The following is a 19,274-nucleotide window of genomic DNA, read 5'->3' on the forward strand; positions in this document are numbered from 1 at the left end:
CTTCCTTGCTCCTGTCTTGCCCAATCCTTAAAAATTCAACGATTCCTGAGAAACACTGGAATCCCCATGGAGCAAGCACAAAAGAAGACCAGGTCTGGCTACAGACTTACTATGTAACTTCAGCTAAGGCATATCACTGTACACTTATCTCCTTTAATAAATAGGAAAATTAGACGCCCACCTCCCCATTCCACCCCGGAAGTGTGCACTCCCAGAGCTGTACAAACATGTACATAATTACTTCTCAGTGCTTGCCACATACGCGCACCATACCCAGCCATCCAGAACTTTCTAAGTCATTATTTTTAAAACAAAACAAATGGTTTGCCCTCGACTTCACTTTTAAGTGTGTTAAAAAAAAAAAAAGTTTCATAATTGCTATTACAGAAGAGACTTGCATTACATTTTCCACCACCCAGCAACCACACAGTTAGACCTTATTCACCTCAGGTACAAGAACACGTGTGCTGACTTTGAATATACCGTACAATTTCTGACTCAATTACCATACAGCAGCTAATCATTCCCTTTGTAATGTATTAACGGCTGTTTGCCTTTCTGCATCGTTGGCTTTTTCCCTTTATTCCCACTGGTTGTTAAGTGGTGATGATGAATAAATCTAGCACCTACAGCCATGGCTTCTTGCTTTAACAAGCTCAAGAGACAGAAAATGAATTAGAAAAATGAAAGCCTTTTTTGCATGATATCCAAACCTTGGATCCTAATCCAAACCACCTGTAATTTAAAAAGCAGAATATACACCACAGGTATCTTGGCTGGCTGCATCAAGGGTGAAGTTTAATGGTGTCTTGCTCAGAGCCAACATCAGGACATTGCCAACCATTTCCTTTACTTTAACAAGTCCCCAGCACACACAGCATACCTAACATCCAGTTTCCCTTACCATGCCCACCTGCTTTCCAAGAAAAACAATCTAAAGCCTTCTGGTTATCAAGGGGACTCCAAAAAATGAAAACTGGCTCCCTTTTTCCCTCTCACCAGCTGATTACGCTGACTGCTCAAAGCCATCTGACTCCAACCATCCCACATTTGACAGCAGCAGATGGCCACCAGTCTTTTTTGCCCAAACAACCCCTAAACTATACCAACAGGAACATTAAAGTTGTTAATAAACTGTCCTTCTCCCCGTCAGAGAGAGGAAAGGGCCGTGACCATCTGTCTCTGGGCTGCAAATGAGTTGCGCCGTGTCTGGTCAGCCAGCCTGCTCCGTCTCACCTGCAGCACACCTGGCCCACAAATCTCATTCATCTCCAGCAGAGAAACCCCAGTCAGCTATTCTTCTCCCCCAAACATTTCTATAGCTGAAAGCTCTGGGTGTTTTGCAGTGCCAAATGCTTCGTAGCACGGGAGTCTCTGTGGCCACCCACATTATATTCAAACGCACAAACGAGCCAAGAAGCTTTGCATAAACAACTTGGTACAATGTGCGGAGATGCTGCTGTATTTCTACATGACAAGTTCATTACCGTTTGGCCTCGGCTCATGCTGATGTACAGTGAAAAAGAAAAGAAAACTCTTCACAGTTACATTAATTTCATTTTATTTAATAAAAAACAGTATCAGATTAAAAATACAAACACTTTGGGTGATTATCCAGCGTTTTCCCCTGTGTGCCTCGTAGAGCTCAAACCAACCAAGGATTGGGAGAAAAAACAAAAAAAACCAAAAAATAACACCAAACAATTTTGGCCGGAGCTGTAAAATAATGTTGCACCAATTAAATTACACCAAATATATTATTATACCTTTGAAATGGCTTTCAGACCAATAAATAAAAAAAAAAGACAAATTCAAATAAAAAAGTCAACTTTGTATTACAAAAAAATTAAATAAAAATCACAACACTAATAATAACAATGTGCAGTCAAGTTTTTTTTTCTTCTCTTCTAGGAATGATAACATGCCAGTAAACATGTAACATGCCAGTAACATGCCAGTAAATCCCTACATAACATTTCCAGTTTGGCAGCAAGCAGTCACTCACTCATTCACATTTACACACACGGAAGCAGGCCTGGGCAAAAGCCTCGGGAGATAGGAGCCTTCAGGGTGCTCTTCGCTTCCCTGCCACAGCCCGCCGAGTTCCCTTCCCTTCGTCCTGAAACCTCTACAAATCCATTCAAGTTTTAGCGCCAGATCTGCAGGGAAGTTGTCAATCAGCGTAACCCCACTGACATGATGCTCCGTCATGTCGACGGGACAGCGCTGATTTACACCAGCTGAGGATCTGGCTCTTATGCTCCGGGGCACGAGTTAAAAGCTGTGGTTGCAAAGCACATCCTTGTTTCAGAAAGGCCATGGAGATTATGTCGAGTTGTTTTAAAATGCACCACAGCAAACTTTTTAACTAAATACACTGCAAAATGGGGTGTTGATTTCGGATGGGCTAAAAGAGCACATGCAGGGCCTGTGAGAAGATGGGACATCTGAATATCATAAAGAGGTACACATCTGTAGAGAAATGACCTGCAATTGCCCTTCCTGAGCAAATGGACAGTGAGCCAAATTTCACTTGACCACCTGAGAGCACGTCTCTCATAGATTTCATGGTACTGATGCCGTTTACTCCAGGGCCAAATTTGGTCCAGTGTTTCACAATAAGTAAAGGTTCTCCATAGAGGCAGAGTAACTGACTGAGGAAATTCAAGCTCATTCATCTTTACGCTAGGCAGCCCAGTTGATTTTTAGGAGGAACTGGCAGACTTAAGTACCATGATACACCGAATAAAGAATCTGCAAGTGAAATAGCTCCCTGCCCCAGACACCCATGATTTATGGGGTTATCCCTGATTCCCAGGGAATCCCCAGAGGAACTCCATTCTGTTTCTGCACGATCTCTACGATTTTGGACACAGTGGGCCAAATTCTGCTTTCAGTTCCAGTTACAGGGTAGGAGAACAGAGCTTGCCCCATGCTCCTCTGCTCTGGGTATGCGTGTAGACCTAAGTTCTGCGGCTGTGGATCATTTGACATCATAGGCTGAAACCTGCCACTTATTCGCACCAGTGCACCTTCAAGAAAGCCGGGGGCTATGTGCTCACAGAAATGAGACTGAAATGGGCCTTAAGATTCCAGTTTGCCCAGGCCTGTCAAACACACAGTGCCTTTCTGACATAGGCTTACATTCAGGTAATCCGGTAGACCCATGTGGTACCTTTATGGGAGTTGAAGCCTTCGGTCTGGATATTTAGATATGTCTGAGAACACAAACACATATCCTTCTCGTTTTTTTCAAACTGGTATCATTGCACACGCAGTACCAGCTACACTACATAGAGAGAGGCCTGCAATTTTACGCTAACCCTGTTATCAAATCTACCATTATCATTTCACCGCTCAATTCTTTCTGCTCTACCTACCTAGAAACATTTTCATTTGGAGAAAGGCATCTTCCCACTAACTTTCTGACCTCTATCCATTTCCTACATGCTACAACCTTTTCCTTACCTAACATTCTGGTCGCAAACTACCTGTCACCCTCAAATACTACAAGCTAACAGCAACGTGGCACCATTTGCTGACAGTGACTGAACTCTAGATTGGAGGGCCAGTTAACCCTTGAGACCCTTTGTTACATCCATCTTTGTCTGGGCATTCATCTGGCTGGCCATTTTGAAAGGGTCACAAATTGAACACACGGGTTGAAATGCCTTAAAAGGTCATTTAGCTGCTGATAACATCTATTCCTTCCAGTTCCCATTATCGTTTCTGTGACTGCTTTTGCTGGTAGGAGTGGTAGTTGGAAACAATTTTAGGGCCTCCTGCTCACTAAAGAGCAATGGCTGTGGGAGGGGCCAGATCGGAATGCCTGCTCTACTGCTTGTCCACATATACCTCGTGAGGTTATTCTGGGGTGAGTCTCTCAAATTATCTGTCCCAGAACGCATTCAGAACCTCTCAGGTCACCCTGGTGGAAGGGACCATGGTGACTACCTAGCCTGGGCTTCTGCATAATGCAAGCCAAAGATTTCCAATGTGCAATGACTGTATCCAGATGAATAACTTCAGGGGGAAGTAAGGGCTCTCTTTCTAAAAGACATCCAAATTTGACTTGAAGAATTCAGCTTAGATAAAGCTAATCTAATATTAATTACAAACCTCTCAAAATGTGTGTACCTCACTTCCAGTTTTAATTCTGTCTAGCTTTGACTTCAAGCCATCAAATCTTGATGCTTTTGTCTGCTAGATCCTGATGTGCTTTCATCACGTATACAAAGACCAAAGTTTTTTCTCTGGTCAGGTAGGTAATATTTTGAGGACACAAAATTAGAGAAGTGTGAGATGGCTTTGGGGCTACTTCACTAGGAGTTCAGCTAGGTAGGTACAGTCAGGTCCTTTGAAGCAAAACCTACCACTGTCAGCAAATCAGTGACCCGGCTTACTCCATCATAAAGGTACACAGAAAAACTCCCTTCCCTCCCTTTCCATCTTCCCTCTGCTAGTTGAGCTTGTTGCAGATCTCTAGGGCTTTCTTGTAGACCTGAGTCACATCATCCATGTCTGTGAGAAGGGAAAAACTGCTGTCCCCCAGACGGTTGCGATAACGTTTTAGATACTGTGGCCGTGGGCGGTTCTGAAGTCCTTCGAAGTCTTGGATCTGGAGGAAATTTTCAGCAGAGACACAGCTCCGTATCCTCTGTCTGTTTGGCCTGTTCTCTTGCAAATCCAGCAAATCAAAGGAGTCACTGGACAAAATACTGTCATCACTAATCACGCTGGAAGGGCGACTATAACTTCGAGGTAATGCATCCCCAGGCAGGACCACTTCCTCCATGGCCTCCAGCGTTGGTGTGTCAGGGCTAATCAAAGCAGATTCAGTGCTGCTGGTAGAATACTTGCTGTTATGTTTCAAGATGCCCTTACGCCTGCAGGAGTGGCTGTAAGACCCATTTCTGGATGGCTCTGTGACCCCCGGAGAAGTGTCACTGTTTACTGTCTCATCATTATTGTCCAAGAGTTCAGAAGATTCACTTCGTTCTGGAGAGGAGTAATAGCCAGACTCCCTCTGCTGAGTCTTCTTTAAGATTCCTTTTTTTGGCATTAGTGAAGACTGCTTAGTGCCATATTTTCCCGCCACCTCTCCCTCCACAACACTTTTAATGGCTACACCAGTCCTACACAACTCTTGCTCCAGCTTGAAAGCAGAGGGTAACACTGGGCTGACCACTCCTTCAATGAAACCTGCACTGTGAGATCGATGTTCACTGTTGCTCCTTTTCTTCAGGATGCTTTTGGGTCTCTTGGAGGTGGGTTTGGATGCATTTTCAGCTCCCCCTTCCTGGATGGACTGTGCAATGTCATTTTCCTTTTTTGATTTTTTCAGAGACCTTTGTCTCTCTAGTGTGACTTCAGGACCTTTGGGCTTAGAAAGGCACTTCATTTTGGTATCAGTCTCTGGTTGGAGGCCAGTAGAACGGTGATGCCAATCAATGAACCTTGCCAGCAATGGGGACTCGGAGTCCCTCATGGCATCACAGTCACAAACACTACTCTTGTAGCCCCAGTTAACCCACCAGTGGTTGGCAATGTCTTCAATGGTTGCTCGGCGTTCAGGGTTCACCATCAGCATCCATCTGATAAGACCACGAGCATCTATGGACAAAGAATGCAATATAAAATATTTAGAATCTGAGCACTCTTAGTTTTGTCAGTTTAAAATGGAAGTGTGAAGCCAATCAAATGAGCAAAAATAATGCTTCTTACAACAGGAGAAGTGAAAGGGGGCAAGGCTTTGGCCATCAGTCAATGTTGGAAAATGTATTTGAGTACTACTTCTTATCAGAATAATATGATTCACCCTGGGAAATGTACACTGGGTTATCAAAGAAATTAATATTTGTACTGTATTAGTCAGTGAATAGTTCCATATTACTGAAGGAAGTCACCAACCTATAACTCTAATAATTACAAAACTTAAGAGGAAAACAAAGGGGAATTGGGATATTTTAAATGATCTACACATTATTGCTTTTGTATTTACTTTTTCCATAAACAGTGTAGTCTTCTGTATATTTTAAAGGTGTATTTTCATAAAGAAAGCAAGAAAGCAGAAAATTGAAAGGGATGGCAAACAAATGATACAAGATAAATATTCATTTAAATATAATATATACATAGATGTTTAAGGCTGGAAGGAGTCATTATAATCAATGACCATGTTTAAGTCTGGAAAGGGTCATTATAATCAATGACCCAGACTTAGTTGATGCTTTTCTGTCAGGTGACTGCTTAATGTGTTATCCCCTAAGTAGAAGTAAATGCGAACATAGTGGCATGAACTCAGATTTTAGCCTGCCTTCTTGCATAAGCGACTGCGTCGCTCTGACCATTCATCTTCTCTCTGCTTGTGATATACCACAGTGTAGTTAGAGGACTGATCTGTACCAGTATGTTGTATTGGTTTACAGCTTGTCTGAACAATTCCACTTGCAATAGCTAACTGACCTTCCACTGTCATAGATCTAGTTAAAAAAAGCCCGTTACAGCTTCCCCAAGGCACTAAAATCTATCTGCTATAAAACATTAATTTCAAAAGGGCTTTTGGTAAATGCTGTACCCAGATGGGAAATGATAGCAGATGAAGTCAGAAAGGTAATGAGAGATTTTTTTCTTTCATCATTCTAATAAGACACCAAAACCTGTTGGAAGGGGCTGGGCAAACCCTCCATTCTGAAATCCTGTCAGCTCAATACATTGCCCTCACTCCTTTTTTATACCTGAGGTCTGTGTTGGCTCACGGTACTCTCCACTGCTGATCTGCCTGATGAGATTTTTGTGATCGAAGCCATCAAAGGGCATTGTTCCATAAACCAGAGTGTAAAGCAATACACCAAGGGCCCAGCTGTCAACCTGAAATACAGACACAATGCGTGTGAAGCCCAGGAAAGATGACCCCACCCTTCCCCCTGCCATTAGCACCACAAGAGCAGCATCACGTCTAGCTGAGCCTACTGATGGGCAAACCAGTATCTAACATCTGACTAACCACAGGCAAAGCAAACGAAAGCAAATGAAGCAGCTTGACAACTTTCAATACGGGAGAGACCCAAGCGAACCCACGTGTGCAGTAACACCAGCATTAAGACTAACCCTCAAGAACATTATCATCAAAGACATCCCCATACCACCACGGAAAAGCTGACCCTTCTTACCTCTGGGCCTCTGTAAGGACGTCCATTAACTATTTCAGGGGAAGCATACAGTGGGCTTCCGCAAAAGGTCTGCAAAAACTTGTCTTTGTGATACAGGTTGGAGAGTCCAAAATCAGCAATCTGCAAATAGAATTGCACAAGCCATCCGTAGTATTAACAATATTTTAATGCAACAGAAAATCCTTTATCAGGAAAAACTTAGTTATATTTGACCCTGCTGTAGGGCAGGGATCTTGATGTGGATAATCTCTCAAGTTCCCTGGCCAACCCATTATTCTATGATTTTTTGACTTTTCTCTCTGAAGATCCTCCAGAGAAGGAGGATCCCAGGTTAAATCCTCCAGATTAGGAAGAAGGATGCTTTGGTTGCATTCAGACAGGTCACTGACTGACTGCACAACCATCAGTCAGTAATCTTATCCTGGATGAATTGCATATGCTTGCAAAGACAATCTCATACTGGGAGGCACTGGGCCTGCCGTCCACTGGTTGCTCTTCATCTTGTACAATCATTAATACCAAAGGAAAGGAAGCAGAAAGTACTACCGTTCTTATTGCGCACATGCAAGCCAAAAGCCAAGACCTTTAAATCCAACAGGAGGAGTGAGGCAGGAGTGTCACAGGAAACTAAGCATTAGAGAAGAAAGTGATTTTTGAAATCATCTGGAACTTAGCTATGCTTGAAGGAGGGGGAAAGTGAGGCACTCACTAACTCTTCCAGATTCAGGGACTCCGGCTGAGGAATCTGAGCTGCTAAGCACATGAGATGTCTATCATGAGATAATAAACACAAGTCTGGTTCCTAACTGGAAACAATGGGCCCAAATCTGGCTTTCCCAACACAAACAAAACTTCCCTTGAGACTGTTGGGAATTTTGCCCATGTAGGAATTACAGGATCAGGTCCAAATATTTTGTTTACTTCAATTCTCTGTTCTTGTTCTTACAAAACAAAGGCTGAGGATAGCAACACTAAATACTCCCACAACCTTTGCATTTCCTTTGTTTCTCTAGCACAAGGCAACACATCTCATTTTTTATCTTGTTTAAAACCCAAACGCTTCTGTTTCCCAGAGATACTTTTATTACTGCCCACTATCGACATAAGGCATACATAAAAGACATAAAGCACAGGCATAAAAAAGGTATTCTAGCTATAAGAGACAGGAGTTTTCTCTGGGTTGTCTTCACCTTATTTGGGTCTTTTCTACCAGAAAGAAATTGAATCCCAGGAATTTTCACAAGAGAAGATTCAAGAAAACACGAAGTGAACAGAAAAGAAAAGGATTTACCAGCAGCATCATTCACTCCTGGCTTTCTAATATGTGTATCATCAGTGCCTCTAGCACCTGTTTAATTGCAATGTCTAGTGAACTCTTGGGAGACATAAAGTCTTTGTCTCCACTACCTAAACTGCTACAGCTACACCTAAAAATGTCACAGTTGAGACCAAAATGAACAAAGTTGGAGAAGTATGGACAGAAGTTCCCAATTTTCTTTCTTTACCCCAAAACAGAAATATGTATATACACACTTTATCTATAAATAGATACAGATATAGATATCGATATATAGATATAGATACTTTTTTGTTAGGAATATAAACTTTTTTAAAAAATATCATTTTCATAGAATTTTTAAAGTCACAGAGCAAATATGAGATTTCATACTTCACCCTCACCCATTTTGATGTTCTGCTTGCGCAGGTGTTCCACCGACAATTTGGACTCATAATATCCCGCTCAAAGAGCAGCTGATTCCTGTTCATTAACGTTAATTCATCTCACCATGCCCATTCATAGTTTGAATTCACTCAGTCCCCCAAACAGCGTATTATCAACCCACAGCAGAAAATTCAGTCCTTAAATAAATGTGGTTTGTAAAATCTTCATTGTATGGCTGGAATGTCATTGAAAACAGCTGGTGTACAATTGCAGTCTGCAAACATATTCTCATGGCTCAGATTGCACTTAATTGCCCTAAATTCCACTTTCTTATCAAGTCACCCTGCCTGGCTTGCAGGAAGTTGGTTTTAAGCCTTATGAAGTGTACCCTGTCAATCAGGGGAAGAATGGGATCATTTCAGTGTTAAAACTTCATGCTGGTCATTGAGTTTTATTTTAGTTCAGGATGCAGCTAAGACAAGGGCAAACACCGCACAGTGTGATTCCTTAAGAAAATACATTCCCTTAACACCATGGAATGTATAAAATGCATGTGGAAGTGCATTAATATATATATAGGGATACACATACCATTGTTCACACTAAAAAACTCTCAGACTTGGGCATTCATGTTTTCATTTCGACCATTCAGGAAAAGAGTATTTATGTTACAGTCCACTCCCATACTCACAGACTGATGTTTATCAGCTTTTCCCATTAAAACTGTCATGCCCCCCAAAACAAGATTAATAGAAGCCAACATTACTTCATGTTCTTGGCACTTAAATGGAACTAAGGCATCAAGTCAAAAAAACTTCCTAAATTGGGAGGAGCAGGGAAGTGGATTTTTATTCCCCTTGCTTCAGGAGGTGTATGTTTCATATTTACTGTTAGCTATGATAAACCAGATGTAATTTATTGTTTAAGTGTGGACTATAAATTCCATGAAGTTCGCACTCATGGAAATTGTCAGTTTTATCCCACTTAAAAATCTATCTCTCTATACTGTAGACAGAGAAATAATTAGGTCTCTTAAAGCAAATGAAACGTATGTGCAGCGGGTGAGACTTCCAGCAAGGTAAATCCCAATTACATACACTTACTCTGTATATATGAAACCCTCATGGGTTTTTAGTGGTTAGTCTGATTGGTGTCCCCTTACTGGCCCAAGAGAAAGTGCAGTTAGTAGGATTATGTTACTATTATACTTGCATTTTTCTCTCCTTCTATCACTTTGGGGTTGATCATACAGTTTACGTCAACCTCTGCTAGACATCTCTTTTAGGTGCAATTCCCAGCCCAGGAGCCACCACAGCCCTACTGTGAACAAGGAGGCCCCCTCCATCATGCCAGGCTGCACGACAGAGGTGTCCCTGGGGGTAGGTTGTGGCACAGCGCAGGGACACAGTATTTGGATAGACCAGCAAAAGGCACTAATTCCCTGGCTGCCACACTGGGCAGCAGTTCCTCTCCACCTCCCTGCATGCAGTTTTGGGGATTTAGGCACTGGGGAGAGCTGCAGTGCTTGGGGACATGTGGTCCTCATCAGGCCAAACTGCAGGAGCTATGGGAGAACAGAGGCAGCTACACTCTCACCCCACTGCTAGTTCTTCTAGTAAATTCATACCTACAATGAACCAAAAACTAGCATCCTCAGTCCTTTTAAAACTAATGAAGAGACGAAGGCATCACCAGAAGGCTTTTTTGAAGACCACCAAAGGCAGATGCCTAAAGCCGTCGCGAATGTCTTCCCACAAAGAGCCTTCTAACTCACCAACTCAGGGCAGCTCTTTCAGTGCTTTGGGGTTGCTTTAGCCCTGCTGCCTGTCTGACCCTGCCCACCTCCAGCTGTATTAGGATTATGAACAATGGTATCCTCTCAATGGGATGAAAATGCCAGTGAGAGGCTGGGCTGCGATGAAAAGGCCAGTGAGAGGCTTCGCTGCCACCGCGCGGCGGGGGCAGCAGCTGTACCCACCTCCTGGGAACCTGAGGCAAGCAGTGGGGCCAGCTCTGAGCTACCCAGAGCTGGAGGGTGGAAGGCAGCAAGTGCGGGCAGCTGAAAGGAGAATGGAGTAAATTTTAAGGTGAACTGTGCTGTTAGCAGCTGGCACATGCATGTGAGTAAGGAGAGGCTTGTACTTGCTGCAGAAACCCTGATTTCATCACTGCATTATTTCTTTAAAGAATATGGCACCCTGAACAAGGGAAGAAAGCAAATAACATTTTTCTACCCTGGGAGGCTGCAGTGCCTTGGTGAGTTCTAGCTCTAGGACTGTGCCCAACTGTTGACCTCTGCAGACAGGCTAGCTCCCAGGAGAAACATTCACACTCGGGGTTTCTGCTAGATAGTTGGGTGCGTATCTGGGGAGCAAGGCAAGGTACTGTTTGATTAATTGGCTGGATGAACTCCTTGTACCCAATAGATCTGCATGCATTTTCAGTCTCACAAGTGTTTAAAACTCATTTTATTCACTTGTGTTTGCTGCATTTAGGGATTTTAAGTAATAGTTTGCAGGAAATATTTCTGCATACACCAAGTCCCTGAAAAACATAATTATATACCACAGATCAGATCACTTTCTTCCCCTCATCACCCTCCACCTCTGGGCTGTGGATCTGAAGAACTCTTCAAAACCTGTGATTTTTTGTCAGCTTTCAGACACTGGTGTTTCCTAGTTGCTGTACTCCAACACATGACTCCGTTTCCAGAGACTTTTACTTACTATCGTAACTCTTAAAAAAAAAGCTGATTATGTCTCCATACACTGCTTCACGACCTTCATTTAATTAGCTAAAATTTAAGAATGATTTCCAAGTTAGTGTAGTATCATGTAGAATGGCTTGGGGCCTTTTTAGGTTGGATAATAATTTCTAATGGAATACTTGTCCTCTTTATTTCCTGTTCTAAAATATTGCTTAAGTTGCTTAAGCAACTTCACAGATACATGGATCTATTTTTACAGTATCTTATTTTTCCTTCACATTACTATGACATGTTTGTGTATATCACAATGCATAGATCACTGGCTTCTTCAGAAACATGTATTTAATTGCACATTGCACCCAAGAACAAAGGGATTCCTTTCATTTTCTCATTCTTAAAAATCAAACTGCCAATTTTGTAAGTGCTCTGTAATCCACTGAATGAAATATAAATACGACGAAAGTACAGATAAGACTGTCACTCCATTTCTAGAAAAAGCCTTCCACTGAGTATTTGAAGCCATCAGTCAATACCAAACCCCAAACTGCATATTTCTCTTTTTCCGCCTGAATAAACCATATATAAATACTCTCAGAATGAGGACCTGATAAATTTACTCCTAATAAATAATTTACAGCTCCATATGTGTTTCCTTGCCAACGGTTACTGTTTAGTGAAACAAAGAAAAAGTGGGAAGTAAAATTCTGCGCAAGTAACATAGAAACCACAGTAACATATTCAAAGCTTCGGCATCAGGGAAATAGTGGCAGTGTGCTTAACATCAAGTACTCAAAGCCGATCTTAGTCACGAGGCATAAAAAAAAGAGAGCGGGGAGAAAAAAGAAAACAATACAAAAAGTCACCTCTTGAAGTAACTCGAATTCAAACGCTATTGATACTAAGATGTATGAAATTCCAACTGCTTCCCAAGCTCGGTCTATTTTTTAGCTGCATTTTCACCCTTTGCAGAAATAGTTACCAGGGGACAAGAAGGGAGCTTGCAGCCACCTACCCACACTGAGGCAGCCTTGCCCGCTCAGAGGCGTGCCTTACGGTTTGCAGAGAAGTAACTGAGGAAAGGCTGGAAATATGCAAAATACCTACACGGCAGCTTAAACACAGCTCAGTTCAGGAAAGGAAAGCCTTCAAGAAAAAGACGTCAAAATGATTGGAAGGGATGTGGGGAGTTGCAGCTACCCAAATTTCTTCCACAGCAGCGCCACTCGCTATGGCAGCTGAAATGCGTCTGTGGTTCTGAAGCCCCTGGGTCACCTCCGCGGTCTGGAGGCAAACACGACACTGCCCGTCCCTGCCCCATCCTCCCGCTCTCCCCACAGGACGATTAGACTCCCATAAAGAAGAGAGGGGAGGGAGCGGAGCCTTCTGACAAAGCACAGCTCCCCGGAGGCTTGGGGAGGTGATTGGTTTTGCATATGAGGACCACAGTGCGGAGATCCAGGCCACCGCAGCTAGCAAATTCCCCAAATTCCTCTTTTCTCTCAAGAATTCTCTGATTAGCTGGGAAGATAGTTTGGCGTGTAATGCGGAAAGAAAGGTCATCCTGCCTGCGGAAGCCTGTTTCGTATACAATGTCCTAGAAAGGCTACTTTTTGTTTTCAGCGCTGCTGAGAACAGCTCGGGCTGCTGCAGCCGGTGCCCCTGTTGGAACAGGAGTGGGAAGGTTCGCTCTAACACTGGACGTTAAAAGCAAAACATCCAAGTATTGCATTGGATGGGCCTTCTGTAAAAGCCTATTTTTAGAAACCACATATTTATGTGCCTTTAATCCACTAGTTGATCCAAGTTAGCTTCTGTCATCAGCGCTACACAGATGGCAGCTACCATATGTTACTTTCCGTTTCCATTGCACATCAGCTTAAAATGAAGACAATCTCTCCAGCGTGAAGCGCCGAAGGCAGTGTGTGCAGCCCCGTGGCTTTCAGTGGAGACAAAATGAAGATCAAGGCTATTTAGATACTTGGCTACACAGGGAGCTCGTCGATTGCTCTGTTAATTAAGCAAGGATGCCCAAGCACCAGCAGGAACTCTTCGGCGTCCCTCCCTCTGTTTGCCCATAGGCGAGCGCACCCAGCCACCCTCACATACAGCTACCCAGGGAGGAACAAAGTTGAAAGTGAAACAGGTTCAGCCACCTGGAAACTACACTCATCTCTGCATTATTTATCTTTGTGCTCAGCCATTAGGAAAAAAAAAAGAAGGGAAAAAAGGTCATTCCCATGCTTTCACTGGGGAGAAATGACATGGAAATGACATCACTGACATCACTATCCAAAGTATACGTTTGTGTCTGGAGTTCCAAGGCCATTTCCTAATGAAGCACATGTGCTTTACTAGGTTTATTTTGAAACTCTATTTGCTTATTTTCCAGCCATGATCAAAAGGACATTCAGAGTGTTCTGTAGGAGGCACTTGAACCCTGTAGACCAGGAAAGTTTTTTCCTAGCCTCAGCAGCAGCCAGCAATAATATCATTTGTACAATAAACCCGACTGCACAAAATGCTCTGCTGTTTCCTACCAGTAAATAGATGCTGCTTTGGGAATCATGGCCCATGGGTGGCAGGACAGGACCTTCTCCCCCAACTTATGCAAAGCTTCATTTAGCATGTATGACTCCTCACCAGTCCCCAACCTCCAAACCCCTGAGCCTCTTGCCATATGCTGTTGCTTAGTAGCTGTTGCCATAACACTGGCTATTCTAACACCTTGGATAAAAATGTTGCAAAACATGCAAATCCATTCTGAGAAGCTGAGAAAAAGAATCCTACCTTAATATTAAAATTGTCATCAAGAAGGATGTTTTCCAATTTTAGGTCCCTGTGGACAACACCGTTCTGAAACAAGGAAGAAAAAAACAGGGGGGAGAACATGAGAAAATATTGGGAAAATTAAAGGTGAGCTGGCAGGGTGGTCTTTGCATCTACATTTCAGGGCTGATTTCACTGTCATAACACTCACGGCCCAGTGACTAGTGACAGGCGATGTATTAGTCACTTGGTGTGTGGTTAAGGGAAGAATGACTGGAATCTGTCCTCCCACAAAGCCTCTAAAACAGCAGGGGAGTGGGGGGCTGGGGGGTGTCTTTTCGGAACTTAATTCCAGCCCGGATCCTGCCCCCACTGCGTGAAAGCAATATATTCTTCCCAGGCACCAGAAAACAATATCTGTCAATGACGTTAGTCCTTACAAAAGCCCTCGTTCCTCCAATGTGCAGCCACGTGGATCGGGGGAGTTATAATCCGAAAGGACTGTAAATGTTAGGGATGGAAGCGAACAAGCTGGGTTTAGGTCAGAGCCTTCTTTAAAGAAATTTGGGAACTTAACTGCACAGGGAAGAGCGCTGCAGCTTTTCAGTGCTGCGCAGTGAGGACTTTGAAAACCGCCCTTGTTTATCAGAATTCAAGTGGAGATTAAAGCGTTTAAGAATTCAAATAAAAAATTGTGTTAGCTGCTCATTGCCTTTAGCCTCATGCAAGTTTTGGCTCTATGCAGTTGGTTTATAAGCAGGGATAAAAGGTCCATGATGACAGCCAGTCATCTACCGTGGGTTTAATGGCTTAAATTGTCATTCTAGTGGGTACCATGATGGATAAAGTCATTAGCAAAGGGCATCTTTCTAGTGCTCCTGCTACATCTGGAAAAGTTACTTTTGTCTATCCAGAATGAGTACATACTAAAGCTCATACGTGAGCTTTCTCTTGGCTTTTTTCTTTCATATATTTTATCTCCTATTCTAAAGTTGTTCACTTGCATATTCAAATTGCAAACTGTAATATGTTTGAATGTATTAATATTAATGTTGTAGAAGTTCTATGGGATGCTTTTTCTAGTTTATGTTGTTAATTTTTTTTTTTTTTAATGTCAGGAGAATTATTTCCAAGGCAAAAATGCAATGTAGGGCTAATGTAGGGGAGTGGCTGGTATCTGCCATAACACAGGAAGACATCCTTAGTCTTTAAAAACAGGCAGTGAACTACCGCAGCACTTTTAATGGAGATCTCCTGTTGTACTGATATAATCACATGCTGTCATACTTACTAATGAATGCTGTTGCCTCAGACATGCTTTGAAATATGTAAGTCACTACTCAGCCTTCAAATAGCATTTTTTAATATCAAATCCTTTGCTCACCTTGTGGCAGTAATGTACAGCAGAGACTATTTGTCGAAAGAAGTGTCTTGTCTCTCTTTCGCTCAATCGCCGCCTCTCACTGATGTAATCATACAACTCTCCTTTACTTGCATACTCCATGATGATCACAATCTTATCTTTATTTTCAAACACTGCACAGGACAAAAGAAAAAAAAAAGCCACAGTTGATTCAATACATTTGAAAATTGACGCTTTAAAGGGTGAAGAAGACTTAGGGTGACTGAACACATCCTTATGTCATCACTGCAGCGTGGAGAGATGTACTACTAACCCCACTGCAAAAAGCAAGCTCTAAAGCTAAATTTTTCAGAGGAAGATTACAACATTTCAGACCAATAGAAGGAAGTTCAGGCTATCTTCACTTTCATATGGCTACATGAAAGAAGGTCTTTGTCTCTATAATATGGGGTCACAGGGTGGCAGTCAACTTGATCTTAATGAGGTGAGATGAGATGGACATTTGTGCTAGCGACACCCGAATACTAACCCTAGCTCCAACAGGGACTGCCTCTTACCAGTAGGAGTGTCCTCTTGAGGCCAGAGGACAGAAAGAAACAGGAGCTATCACATCATTTGGAAAGGGTTAACAGAAGGCATAATAAACCCTGTCTTCAATGACTGGCTGATATAGAATTGCCATTTGGCTTATAATTGACTGTTGGTTGGCTTTCACCTACCATCAAAATCCAACAAGTCAATTGATGCATGCGTCCTCTTCCAGCCCAACTATGCAACAGCATGGTGGGCACAGACAGCTGAGCTAGCAGTGCCTGCAATGTCTCCGGAGCTGTACAGCTCTCGTCAGTATGGCTCTGCACCCCGCCTCATGCACCCAATCCATCCTCGAGCTTACTTATCTCCTGCCTCCACCGCACGTCCCATTCCATGCTGTAGATACGTCCTTTGCCACTTGCGCAGAGCCAGCAGCAATGCGCAGCTCCCGCATAAGCAGTGCAAGGAACATTCATCTAATACACGTCACAACTTTACTGTTCTTTGGGGCTGAGGGTACTCTGTGCCACATGCTGTCAAGGACTTCACTGCCAGTTGCAGATAACTAAACACTTAATCTAGTAAAGCAGGCTGTGAGTAGCCTCGAATTGCCATAATGCCCTGGCTGCTAAATAGTTTTTCCCTTCTGACACTGAAAATCCACTGCAACCCACTGGAAACTGACTGCACCTGCCATAAATAACCACTGCTCATATTAAAACATGGTGATTTTCCTTCTCTTTTTATCTGTGGCAGCAGCCTGCTGAGGCCAGGTCACGCTGGCAGCAAAGCATTTGCAAATTAATGAGGTTATAGGGGTTATTACAAACGGATGCTAGTTTTGACCAGCCCTACTGGAATGATGCCTTCCTATATCTCTTTAGCAAAGCTCAGCCACTAGTCCTTAGTGGGTTTTTTTTAAAAAAAAAAAAAGCTTCAGTGAAATGCGAAGCTGCCTCTTTCAACATTTGCTGCTCTTAGGCTTTGTCTCATGTCCTCTCACACCTTGTCACTCAACTCTACAAGCCTCTGCAGTTCCCTCTAACACCCCTGAACTCCAGCCAAACAGCCCTGATAAAAGGGAGAGCGAACAGCCAGATAAAATTGGCCGCTTCCTTGTCTGCTGGCCTCACTGTACCCCGAAGCAGAGGCTCCTGCCAGTGATTACATCCTATGTGCATCCTCATTAGCAATAAACTTCGGAAACTGGAAGAGCCGTCTCTGGATGGATTATACTTACAGTATCCTCTCCAAGAATGACAGACTGATATTGTCTGGGAAAAACTGAACATGCCCTGTGTCATACAGGGAAGTGCTGTGATGTGTTACCAATAAAGCAGTAATGTACACATGCGTTTCTCTAAGCTTGGAAAGGGTTGTTAGGTACAGGGTTGTTTAGGAAGGCAAAAAGAAATAGTTTGAGTAAGCTGAGACAAATCACTAAAAATGCTCTTATTTAAGAGATTCTATTTAAAAAATCAACAAAAAACAACAAAAAACCCCAATCCCTCCCCCTAGAAAAAACCCAGCTGATTCAACGAGTTAGGGGTTATTACATCATGCACATATCAGTGAAGTCGCCCCATGGCACCACTGATCTCAGTGGACTCTCACGGGAGTGCACACTCCAAGCAGTACCAGCCGAGGACCACCCTGAGCTCAGGGGGATGTTTGCCTCACCAGAGGGGCACAGAGGGGGGTGAAGGGGCCCTCGGCTCTTCCCACCACACTCCCCCAACCGCTGATGCCCTACCAGGTGCTCAGTGCTGATGATGACAATAACAGCAATAACAGCCCTGCTACAATGGAGCACTCTTCCAGACGGTGTTTTTATTAAAGTTTTGCCTTCATCACTCGGTTATGAGAGCTTTCTCAAATCATCCTTGATGTTCTGAAGTTTTAAATTCCAAAATCTAATTTTTCCGGACTAAAATTTTCCATATTAATACAAGTCCTGATCCGTCTGGAAAGCACTTGGTTTGGAGGAACGTGCATTTAAAGGTACTTTCCATTTCAAATTTTCTCTTATGCCCTCTAGGAAACTGAGACAATACCTTAAAATTGAATTTAGGAAAGCATAAATCACTGTTCCAAATTTTGAATTTTTGTCACAAAACGGCACTAGAATCAATGAGAACAGAAGCACCCCAGTAACTTGTATTCGGGTTTCAGTTTACCAGCACACTCAGGTCAAATTGGCACATCTTTTTCTTCACGAGGGAGCATTATGAGGACACTACCCTTGGACTTAGATGACATTACAGAGGCCTCCTCAGCATCATCATAGCTGAACGATTACAGAATTGAACAGCAATTTAACTCTTCACCAAGGAGCAGAGGTGAGTGGAGAATCTTTTTTTTTCCAGGGAGGTGGGAGGTATTTTTTTACAACTGCATCATTTCAGTTTAGAGCACCTCCACCGTATCAGCCGAACCTCATGAGAGGGCATGCAGCTACTTTCCTGCAGAGAGGGAACTGAACAGCAGACAAAAACATCTTCAATGGGAGCTGCCACTGAAGGAGTAGGGAGTGGAAAGGCAGTAGGATTTATGTCTATACGCACACACACAATCTTAAAGAGGAATTTAGTAGTCAAAACAATCAGGCACGTGACAAGGTGGTATTCTGGCAAGTCTCAGACAATCAGCCATGTACACCACAAATTTTCACAGCAGCAGTTAGGATGCCAGGCAGGCTTCATACAGACACTTCTGAACTTCCCTTCTGAGCACAGTATGTAGTTTTATAAACATATGCTCCAAGAAAGCATTGTGGCCAATGGCTGGGGGAAGAGAGAGGGCATTAATTAAAGGCTGGATTGACTTACTGCAAATAATAATGAGGTAATAAATATACTGCCCTGTTAACACCTGGGCCGTAACCTGCAGGCTGATGACGGACGGATTGCCTCCATATAGCTTCTGGGACTGCTTGGTTCACTCTTTGTTTTTGTTGCTGATTATTTATTATCTGCCATCCTACTGCATATTCATTCCGAAACTCACCCCCGCCTAGAAGTGTGCCTGAACCCTGGCTGCAGCTACTGCCGATGGAGAAGCACAGCTTCG

General features: G+C 43.1%; 1 protein-coding gene across 1 annotated transcript in view; it reads right to left on the reverse strand.

Annotated features, from left to right (window-relative positions):
• Positions 1-1,570: 1,570 nt before the first annotated feature.
• The window catches only part of NUAK1 (NUAK family, SNF1-like kinase, 1), a 25,311-nt gene continuing 7,607 nt past the window's right edge, over positions 1,571-19,274 (reverse strand). Inside the window, exons 2-6 of the mRNA XM_009332963.1 lie at positions 15,693-15,844; positions 14,330-14,395; positions 7,173-7,292; positions 6,738-6,870; positions 1,571-5,613 (exon numbers count right to left, since the gene is read on the reverse strand). Of these exons, the coding sequence (XP_009331238.1) occupies positions 4,460-5,613; positions 6,738-6,870; positions 7,173-7,292; positions 14,330-14,395; positions 15,693-15,844 (1,625 nt within the window). The 3' untranslated portion in view covers positions 1,571-4,459. The remainder of the gene's footprint in view (positions 5,614-6,737; positions 6,871-7,172; positions 7,293-14,329; positions 14,396-15,692; positions 15,845-19,274) is intronic.

Source organism: Pygoscelis adeliae, unplaced genomic scaffold (genome assembly GCF_000699105.1).
Source record: "Pygoscelis adeliae isolate BGI_AS28 unplaced genomic scaffold, ASM69910v1 Scaffold38, whole genome shotgun sequence".
Lineage (NCBI taxonomy): Eukaryota > Metazoa > Chordata > Aves > Sphenisciformes > Spheniscidae > Pygoscelis > Pygoscelis adeliae.